The sequence below is a fragment of the Tursiops truncatus genome, chromosome 5 (genome assembly GCF_011762595.2).
Source record: "Tursiops truncatus isolate mTurTru1 chromosome 5, mTurTru1.mat.Y, whole genome shotgun sequence".
Lineage (NCBI taxonomy): Eukaryota > Metazoa > Chordata > Mammalia > Artiodactyla > Delphinidae > Tursiops > Tursiops truncatus.
This window is the reverse complement of record NC_047038.1, coordinates 69,688,692-69,699,845: the sequence shown is the minus strand read 5'-3', so window position 1 is coordinate 69,699,845 and position 11,154 is coordinate 69,688,692. Positions and strand designations below refer to the sequence as shown.

General features: G+C 38.7%; 1 protein-coding gene across 1 annotated transcript in view; it reads left to right on the top strand.

Annotated features, from left to right (window-relative positions):
* Nucleotides 1–5,332: 5,332 nt before the first annotated feature.
* Nucleotides 5,333–11,154, top strand: part of GABRA4 (gamma-aminobutyric acid type A receptor subunit alpha4) — a 65,901-nt gene continuing 60,079 nt past the window's right edge. The window contains exons 1-2 of the mRNA XM_004319715.3: nucleotides 5,333–5,481; nucleotides 5,895–6,013. Coding sequence (XP_004319763.1) covers nucleotides 5,396–5,481; nucleotides 5,895–6,013 — 205 coding nt within the window. The 5' untranslated portion in view covers nucleotides 5,333–5,395. The remainder of the gene's footprint in view (nucleotides 5,482–5,894; nucleotides 6,014–11,154) is intronic.

Below are 11,154 nucleotides of genomic sequence, written 5' to 3'. Positions count from 1 at the left end.
AGAAACAGAGTAGATTGGTGGTTGTCAGGGGCTGGGGGTGAGGGAAATGGGGAGGTGTTGATCAAAGGGATTTCAAACTTTCCATTAAAAGAAGAATAATTTTTAAGGATCTAAAGTATAGCATGAAGACTATAATTAACAGTACCATACTGTACACATGAAATTTGCTGAGAGTAGTTCTTAAATGCTCTCACCACACACACACACACACACACACACACACACGCAAGGTAACTCTGTGAGGTGATGGATGTGTTAACTAACATTATTGTGGTAATCATTTTACAATATACACATATATCAAAATAAAACAACGAAAATAAATTTTATCAAGTGGTTCTTCAAGGAAATGGAATAAAATCTTGACCCTTCCATTTTCTGGTCATGTAACCACGAGAAAATTATTTAACATTTTTAAGTCTCAGTTTCCTTATCTATAAAATGAGCGAAATAATACCTAACTGTAAACATATTTTTCTGAAGATTTAAATGAGATTAACTATTAATAAAGGATAATTGCTATTATTATAATAAAGATTATTATTATCATCATTATCACTATTGACATAAAAAATCACATATGTCTCTGTGGCTTAATGAATTAAAAAAAATCATTACATGCACATTACTTTCATTTCGTTTACTATATATAGTTGAAGGCAGATCACCACTGTTATGTGCTGAATTGTGTTCCCGCCAAATTCATACATTGAAGTCTTAGTCCCAATGCCTCAGAATGTGACTCTACTTGGAAATAGACATTTTAAAAAGGTAATTCAGTTAGAATGAGGTCTTTAGGGTGGACCTGAAAGGTAATTCAGTTAAAATGAGGTCTTTAGGGTGGACCTTGTAAGGTCTGGTGTCCTTACAAGAAGAGGAAATTTGGACTCAGATGCACACACATACAGAGAAAAGTCCATGTGACACAGTGAGAAGACGACCACCAATAAGCTGCAGAGAGAGGCCTCAGAAGAAATAACCAAGCTGACATCTAGATCTCAGACTTCTAGCCTCCAGAATCGAGAGAAAGTTAACTTCTGTTAATTTAGTTTAAAAAAAAAAAAGAAAAGAAAAATAATCAAGACAATATACTTATCATACGATAGGCACTTGGCAGCAAGTGTAACGATATGTTTAATTTTGAGCCCTATTGGTTATGCATAAATTGACCTTGCTAATCATTACTATTAGATGCTGAAAAAAAAACTGTCACTCAGTATTTTTTTTCAGAAACTTTGAAAATACACACATGTACATGAATGCAATAAAGGGAATCTTCCTTCTAATACTTAGTACTTTGTATAAAGTTTATAGAATATTCACACACAAAAAACAATCTTGGCTTTTTGGAGTCTGGTATAAAATAGTACCTCTGTAATTACTCTGAGAACTCGCTCCAGAATTCAAGGTCTAACAAATAAAAGAATGCTTCATGCATCATTAGTTATTTGCAAATAAGCCTAAAAGTATTTATTAAATTCATTACTTGGATTCCAAGCCCTTAAAATATATTCTTTCTGCTTATTATAAACTATTGGACTTTGAAATGATGCAAAAGCTGATATTGGAGAGCTAGTATTTCGTATTATAGTTTAAATTAATGTGGGATCTTGGAGACTCTTAAGTGGGGATCTACTTTCTTCAATGTCCAACTTGGTCATGGACAATCACAAAAATATTCAATTAATAATTTAAAATATTTACTATAATAGCTGACTTTCCAATTTCATGTATAGAAATTATTTGGATAAGATACACATATTGCTTAAATGTTATTTTCTTTCAAGTAATCACATTGGAACAACTAAATCTGTATTCACTATATGGCCAAGAAAAATAAACACTTATTCTGAAAGTAGTAATCAATTATGAAATATTTATTCAAATAGATTCTGTTAAGGTACCCCAGCTTATGTCATTTTTAATGTAGTAACCATTAAAATAATAGACACAGTATTGGGATGTCTTAATAATAGAGATAAAAATCTACAACTAGACAATAATAACGATTAGCAAACAGGTAAATTTTCGTAGAAGTGTTGTTTTAATACAAATGAGGAAAGGCATGATTAGAGAGCATCAAATCAATTCTTCTCACCTATCCTAAATATATAGGACAGACAAATGCATTAATGCAAAGATAATCAATAGCTTCTATAGTCTCAGAATTGAACTATTTCAACTAGATATATATCCACAAGTCTTCAGAATTTAAAGCAGTAATTCACATCATTACCCTCTTCCAATAGTTCAAATTGGTTCAATCTTTTACCAAAAATAATTATAGAAAGAGAAACAGGTTGAAATCTTACAAATTATTCATTTTATTACCACCCCAAATTTTTGTGTACCAATCTAGTTGCCATTTAATAAATTGATAAAAATCAGGCTGAGTACTTTCAAAGGAGACTCAAGATCTACATAATAGTCTATAGAAACTGGCAATGGATAACTTTATCAAATGGGATAGAGATGTTTGCCACATATTAGTTACAAATGTTTGTTTGCCTGTTTGGTTGACTGTTCTATTATATATGTCATCTTTTACATTAAAACATTAGTCCATACTATGGGTGTTCATAGCCTCTGAGAATCTGATAACAGTTTTGAAGAGTCACACAGAAAAAATGCACATGCTTACATGAATACAAAGTTTTGTATTAATTTTCAGGACATTTCATAGGCATTGTGGACGAAGTGTCCATCCTAAGACTTTAGCAGTAAGGTGATCTGTATTACTTGCATCCCACCATATCAAATGTAGACCTTCATGATACATTTATAATATGTTGCTGACTTAACATAATAATGTTTAGGGGTAGTGCACTTGAATATAGCAATCAAAGACTTATGTCAACTTTAAAGAAGGAAGTTATAGGTACAATTTTAATACCTTCATACTTCTACACAGCTATATAGAGGAAAAGTTCACTCACAATCTAGGCCATAATGGATAGGAGTTTATATGGAAAATAATAGAATATTTAATGATATTTGTAGGTGAAAGTAAATTGTAATTTTTTTGAATACTGTATCTATTTTAAAACTCATAGAGACAAGACATATATATATATGTATATATATATATATTTTAAAGGTTTTAGACAGTAAAACCCAACATACAACTTTAATAATACAAAGGTAGCATAAATGAAAGGCTATGTTATAAAATAAAATGAGATCTAAATGTCTCTACTGTTATCTTCAGCTGATCTTAAGTACTATATACCAGTTAAAAAATATATAATTGGAAATAGGTATATAAAAGGAGGAACCTTCTTTTTATCCCTTTGAAGGTTTTAGTTTCACATACTTAAAATTGGAATTTTAAAGATAATTTGTCTTTAACTATGTGGAACTTTTTTTCCTAAGGCCATTGTTTTCTATTCTATATATATATATATATATATATATATATATATATATATATTTAAGTGGAATTGTAAGGAAAAGTAGAAAATAGTGAATTAGGTTTTAGAAAGTATAGGAAAGCACTAAGATTGGAGAAATAATATAGTATGATATAATAATACTATAATGTATTAGCAGCTTTTATGTGGATAATCTGAGGAGACAAATGCTTTCACGGCATATTTGGGGAATACACTAGTATTTCCATTTTTCCTCCAAGAGAGTGAGCTTGAATTTCATCTAAATTAATTAAGATGGATCTGGAAACAAGCAATTCATTAATTCGTTTAATTGTTCATTCAATAAATATTTATTGTCCTTGTACTAGGTGCCATGCACTGTAATAAGAGAAGAAATAAACTCAGATAAACAAAAATCACCCAGCCCAGGCCCTCAAGGAGATTAGTCTTTAAGAGAAGAATGATACAGATAGAATTAGGATGAAGTATAATAAATGCCATGAAGGAAGCAATATACAATATCATGAAAGTACATACCTCTGGGTATTATGCACTTCTGGCAATCAGAAAAGGCTTCGTCTTTGCAAGAAAAACTTTAACCAGGAGATTGAAACAAACAAAGAAAAATAAACAAACAAAACCCCCATACTCCCTTCGTTTGATTGTTTCCATATCAAATCAGTCCACCAGTCATCAAACTTTGAACAAACCGTCCAAGTCCTAAACAGAACATAATTATTGGTAATGACTGGTTCCAGGGACCTAACTTTACAGAAATTACTTAGGTCGTTGATCCATCATATAAACATTTCCATATGCAACACTATTAAGGTGAAAGACACCTTTTCCCCTTGGAACCAATAATTAACATTTCTGAAAGTTCTATTGGAAGTGCTTATCTGTGTTCAATAAAACACTAAAGTTACGGTGCTTAGTGTTCCTTTGCAAGTCATTAGTGAACTGTGAGGCTTCCCTTCTATTTTAATCTCTCTCTCTCTCCCTCCCCGCAGCCATCCTTTCCCCCTCCCTGAAGCATTCTGGAAGTCGAGTCAGCTCTGTTGTGAAAGAAAAAGAGCGTCAGCTGTCTCAAGAAGTGAAAGTGATTTTGACCAGATGTCCCTTTTCTCCACCTCTTTTCTGCCCTCCAGAAAAAGGATGGAGCAACAAAAAAGAGGGCCTGTGCGTGCCAGGCCGCTACGGGTATCATAAAGGAGTTTGGTATCTTTGCAGCACCAGCTTGGCAAAGGAGTTGACTACAGAATGAGGCTCAAGTCCACTTCCTAACAGTTTGGCGAGAGTCTGCCCAGTGAGTTGCAACCCCTTTTACCAGGAAGAATCTTTTTTCCTTCGGCGCCCCCCAACACCTGAAGGGGAGAGTCCCAGAGGTTGTGTCCGTCCAGATTTGATCCCCTCTCCCTACCCTGGTCTCCCACTCCCCAGGCCCAGCAAGCCCTGCCATGTCGCCCTTTCCCCACCTCCAGCCTTGAAAATGGGTACAAACAGGTCCTCAAACAACCTAAAGAGAGAGGAGCTTCAGGGGTTCAATCCACATCCCAGCGGGAGGGAGAAGTGGAGGCTAAGCTTTGCTGTGGGCGGGGACACACCCGTGGTGGGGCGTTGCGAGCGCGAGGAGGGGCGGAAGCCCCTGGTTCTGCTCCCCGGGGTTAAAGGTCGGAAAGAACTTGGCTCAGCCCTTCCGTGCCAGCGCCCCAGGGTTAACCCCAGCAGGTTCGGGGTGCGGGCACGAAAGGGTGTGAAGGAGATACACAGCTCTCCATACACTGGAGAGCTCGGCAAGGAAAGGAGGGGGCGAGGCAAGGCAGGAACCGCCTCCCCGGCCCGCGTGCACACACGCGCCCACCGCGGCTGGGGCTGGCTGAGCGCAGGCGAGTGTGAGCGCGGGCGAGTGTGAGCGCGAGTGTGCGCACAACCGCGGAGAGCCTCTGCCCTCGCCTCGCACCCTGCTCAGGGCATCTGGAGAGCCTGGAAACCTGAACAGGCTTAAAGTATGGCATGTTGCAAAGATGGTTTCTGCCAAGAAGGTACCCGCGATCGCGACGTCCTTCGGGGCCAGTTTCACCCTCCTGCACTTCCTGTGCCTGGCGGCTTGGTGAGTTCCCCGAGGTACTGAGGGCCTGGGGAAGGTGGAGAAGGAGCCAGCTCTGGGTCCCCTCTGGCTGCCAGCCTCCCCCCCCACCCCCCGCAAGGGCGAATTAGACCCTCTGGTCTCCGCTGTAAGGTCAGCGGCCCGGAGCCGGGCTTTGCTCTGACCACGTAGACGCCGAGAGCAGAAGGGGCGCGGGGTGCAAGAAGAGTGTGGATATTGGGGTCCGTGTGCGCGGGGTGCGCCTTTCCTGACCATTTCTTTCTGTCCCCCATCCCTCCGCCCTGCCTCCTTTAGTTTGGGGCAAGAGACTCTTTTCCTAGAAGATAAATCTGTTTCCACCTGTTCGCTGATCAATTCTTAAAATAACCCCATCCGCCCCTGTTTTTTTTTGTGTGTGTGTGTGTGTGCGTTTGCAGTTTAAACGAATCCCCAGGACAGAACCAAAAGGAGGAGAAATTATGCCCGGAAAATTTTACCCGCATCCTGGACAGTTTACTCGATGGTTATGACAACAGGCTGCGTCCTGGATTTGGGGGTATGAACGATTTCAAACGCGCAAGTGTGTCCTGTGTGTCTCTCTCTGCGTCTGTCTGTCTGTCTGTGAGAATATCATGAGGTATGCGTCGCGTGCAAAAATGAAAAATCTCTCAATCTCTCTCAATCTCTCCCTCCCTCCCTCTTTCCCTTTCCCTCTCCCAATGTCTCTTTTGTCTCTCTCTCCCCTCTTTTGATGAGACCTCTGACCAGAAACCCGCCCCCACCCGTACTTTCCCATCTCCCTGCCCCCTCAGAAGCTTGGCCTCTCCGGAACACCAATTACCTTCCGGGACCTGACTGCCGGGTGGGCGAGGTTGAAGGGGAAGTGTCCAAAATGGGAACTGGAGGCTCAGCTGCGCTGGTGCGCTGTGCCCCGAGAATGTACGCCCCCCTAACCTGGTCACTGCTCAGAGCAGGTTGCACTTGACACAGCTGATACGAAGTTCCCTGTCCTCCCACGTGGAATCAGTCCCTCTGCCAAAACCTCGACCCTGTTCTGCCTAGGACAGGAATCAGGGGCACAAGATGCCTGCTCTCCTAGAGAACCCAGTCCTTTCCTATTCTTTTCTACCTTGGGATGAAAGTTTACTTTATTTGCAGAGGTGGCATTTACTACCCTCCTAAGACTTTGGAGTCGGGTATTTCTGCTTTATTTCTTCCTTCAGTAAATGTGTATAAAGGGTCTAATAGAGGCACATCCATTAACAGCACTGTTGTTCTTTTCCATATTCATAGTCCCTTTGCTTATGTAATGAGAATCTATGTGGCAAGCATTGTGCTAGGCACCAGGTTCACAGAAATCTCAAGATATTATTCTTAACCTCAAACACGTCTCAGTCCAGTTCAGAGAGAGAACATGTGTCTTCACCCAAAGTGTTGGCCCATGGCTTCTGACCACCAAGTTCCTGTTCTTTCCAGTACTCTGAGCTAGTTACCCTCTTGGGAAATGAGTTGAATAAGACATAGGCTCTATCTTAAAGGATATAGATACTTTACTGTTTAACACTCACAGCAGCCCCAAGAGAAAGCTATTACTATTCCTATTTTACAGAGGAAGAAATTGAGGCGTGGAAAGATAAGCGACTGGTCCGAGTTCACAGTTAATAAGTGGCGTGGGCAGGATGTGAACCCAGATCAGGTTGTGTATTTAAAAGACAAACCCATGAAGACTGGGATGCTATCAGATATTCTGTGATGAGTATCATAATATTAGAAGCACTGAAGCATTTCATTTAAGCTTCCTATGGAGGGTGTTTAAGAGATAAGAAGATGGGGAGTGTAGAAGGTAAAAGGAAGCAGCATGTTCCTGGGAAAGAGGACAGAATTAGACATTATTTCCAAGTTGTTTGGTCCCAGCCTAGAAAGAATTGTTGGAAATAAAAGAGAAGTGGATAGATTAGAGCTGGATGAGTCTTTAGAGTCTGTCTAGTCTTGTTCTCCTCGTTTAACAAAGGAGAACACTGAAGATTCAAACGAGAAAGTGATTTATACAGGAAACATAGCATATTAATGATAGGCTGGAATCCGGTCTTCTGGAATCAGGAGCCATTTTTTTCCTGGATTTTATTGAGAAGGTTACAGAGAGCCATTGAAGGTTTTACTTCAGGTTTTGCATGTTGACAGTGATAAAGATGGATGAGAAGGATGAAAGATTCTCTTGGTTCTTTTCACGTTGCCTCTCCAGGGGTAGGCTGCTCAGCACCGCATTTGGCTTCATGCAAATCTGAAAAGAGGCTTCCTTACACAAGTGAATCATTTGTCAATGCACGATCTTTCATAAGTGACTAGGAAATTATCACTTTAGATTAAAAATAATTTTGTAGAGAAGGTTTCAGATGATGTGATGCCATTTAAGGCTATACTATATCAATAAAAGACGATTTATCTGCCCATAAAGTTTAAGCTTGACATTTCAAGTAAAGAAAAAAATGATGGAAGTATGCAATCACATGTAGTTTAAATATTCATTAGTGGATTGATGTCCCTGAACCTAAATTAAAGTGAAAAGTTATTGGAATCATATGGCTTTATTATTTAATGTTGAAAATTAAAATCATATCTATGCCGTTGGTTATAATGCAAGTTATAATTCAAAAAGAAGAAGGGATCCGTTGGAGTTGCATCTTTTTTACAAACTACCCTCTCCCATGATAATATATAGACAATAAAATGAATGAAATCAACCTATATAAGACATTGCTGGATTTTGGTTAGCTGCAGTACTGCTAAAATGTTTCAAGGGCAATATTAGTCATTTTATTTGTCTCTGCCAAGTGATCTTCATTGCCCACCTGGAGATCCTTTTATAGCTTTATGGGAAGGGGTTGAATTCACGTTACTTTAAGTGTTAGCAGTTGATTAATTATTAATAGCTTACCATGTAGCACAATTTTGGGGGTTGTTGCTCATAAATATTTGTGGTAAATGTAATTCATTTTTTAGAAGTGGGTCATTCTCTGTAAATACGTAGTATGCCAAATGTGACAGAGGAATAGTAATTCTCACCTGCAGAAAATGTGTAATCTGTTTACAAGATGTTATAAATGAGCACCACTGAAAATAATAAGAAAAATCATTGCTAGCAGAGACTCTTGGATGCCACAGGTATGATCCCTTCTTTGACATTTTATACTTTGTGGAAAGTTTGGCATTTTATAAATGAAAAGAAAACAATTCAGATTTTGACCAGTGTGCTATAAATACAGATTTATTCCCTGGTTCCTTTAATCCTACTTCTGCTCTCTGTAAAGCATTTACTTTATATCTGTTTATACAACTTAGCAGTGTTCCATATAAAATAAAGCTAAAAGCAAAGATCTGAATTGAAATTGGAAGGTTTGTGATTGCTCAGTAGGCCAGGCAAGGGTTGAAATAGATTTGGAAATGAAATTATGTATTTTTAACTCAGCAGCACAGATTGCAATGGGGAAGTAAAAGGAACTGAAATGGTTCTTGCTTTTCATCCCTCCAAGATCTCCTTTCCCTTGTCTCCCACATTCTCCATTAAAGAAGGAAAGGGGAAAGGTGAGAAGGGAAGGAAGGAGGCAGAGTGAGAGAAACTAGATTGGGACATCTGAAGGGGTAGAGTTCTTCCAGCCGTTGACAAATCAGTCTGCTACCATCCAGAAGTAGCTTGCACCTGCTTAGAAGCAGCACACAGTAAACCATTCCACAAAGGAGCTAGAAAATCATCCCCTTGGCTGGTATCCACTTTCAACACTGTTACACACCCTCTTAAAAATGCATAGCTAAGGTACTAACCACCAGGAAATAGCTTAGGAAGCCAGCCCTTACCCACTTCCATTTATTGAAGGATTATACAACCTTTTGTGCATGTCAGTCTTTTGAGGCAAATGATCTGGAATAATAAATGCTTCCAGATACATATAAACAGAGATGATTGCCTTAGATCGTCTTCTACAATCTCTCTGAAATGGCAATGGAGCACTAGGGTCAGTTTTGCAACGTTGTTCTCCAACACAGTAGGACTTCAGATGAGTAGGGTTTTCTACAATTTTGAAAACATTTTCACATACAGTGTCTAATAAGATTATCACAACGAGGCAAAAAGATAAGCAGGGCAGGCATCATCCTTCTGTCACAGAGGAGGCTGAGAAAAGTTGCAATGAATTACCCAATAACCCTGTAATTGACAAGTAATTGACAAGCAATTGACAAGGCCAGAACTCACTTCTCACTCTTTAAACCCTTAGGCAGCTGGTCTTCTGCTACAATCACAGGCAGCTGGTCTTCTGCTACAACCACTTGTAAGAGTTTTTTGCACCCTTCTGTTGAAAAACAGTCAAATTTTCATTAACAGACCTTCTTGTTACTAAGTAGGTCATTAAAATAAGCAAAACTACATTTCCCCCAGAGGAGTGAAATGAGAACTTTTATTTTAAAGCTCTAATAACATTTTAAAATGGAAAAGCAAACACTGGCGGAGTGTATACACTTAGGTAAATTTGGAAGAATTTTCCCACAGAAATAGAAACTTCCTTGCAGTGTTTTCAAATGATCTATATCTCAACCTAAAAATTAAGTTGATGTGCCATGTGCTAGCTTTATTAATTGAACATTGACAGAGAATATATTTTTTAAAGTATATAGATGAAATGAACACTTGAAATGCCCAGGGCAACAGAAAAATAAAGCTTCATTCTCTTCTGACTTGTCACATTCATTCATTCATTCATTCATTTGTTGAACTAATAGATAGTGAGAGATTGTTATGTGCCACGAACAATGTTAAGTTGTGAAGATATAATTCTGAATCAGATACAGGCTAAGCAGTGTAGAGAGATAAAAATAACAAGGACACGAATAATAAAGTAAATAAAGACAATGCTATGGAACAATCCAATAGTATGCTAGAATAAATCGGGTGAGAGATTTATTTCAGATACAGTGGACAAGGAAGTCTTTTAAGCTAAGACCTAAAGGTGACAGACATGGAAAGAGTAAGCAAAAGTTGTTCTCAGGCAGCAAAAAAAACAAGTGCCAAGATCCTAAGGTAGATAATAAATTAGTGAGATTTAGACAGTGAAGGGTGTCCAGTGTGCCTGGAATCGAAAAGCAAGAGGAAGAATCTCACGGGACTAGCTTGGAGTTGTTAGCAGAGGCCAGATCAAACCTTTGGTAAAGGAGTTTCCTTTTATGAACCTGGACATCACTGGAGATTTTTAGGTGGAGGGAATGACATGGTATGACTTAGATTGTAACATGATCCCTCTGGCTGCCACATAAGAAAAAGAAAGGCTTAGATATAAAAGTTGGAACAATATTAGAAGCAAGGAGACCAATGAAAAAACTTTTTTCCTTGATTCTTTCCATTAAGTTAATGGTAGCTTGGAATCAGACGGTAGATGTAGCAAAGATGAATATAAACGGATAAAAGTGAGATATATTTTGAAGGTATAATTCAGCAAAGAATTGGTGATAGATTCCATATAGGTGGTAAAGGAAAGGGAGAAATCAAAAATGACTCGTGGATTTTTTTAAGAAAATGGACAGAGAATAGTGTTATTTGAATTGGAGAGGATTGGAGGAGGAACAGTAATGGGAGGGAGGGTGAAATCAAGACATCCCTGGATATGTTAATCTTAGGATACATGTGTGGCATCCTAGTGATTGTACTTG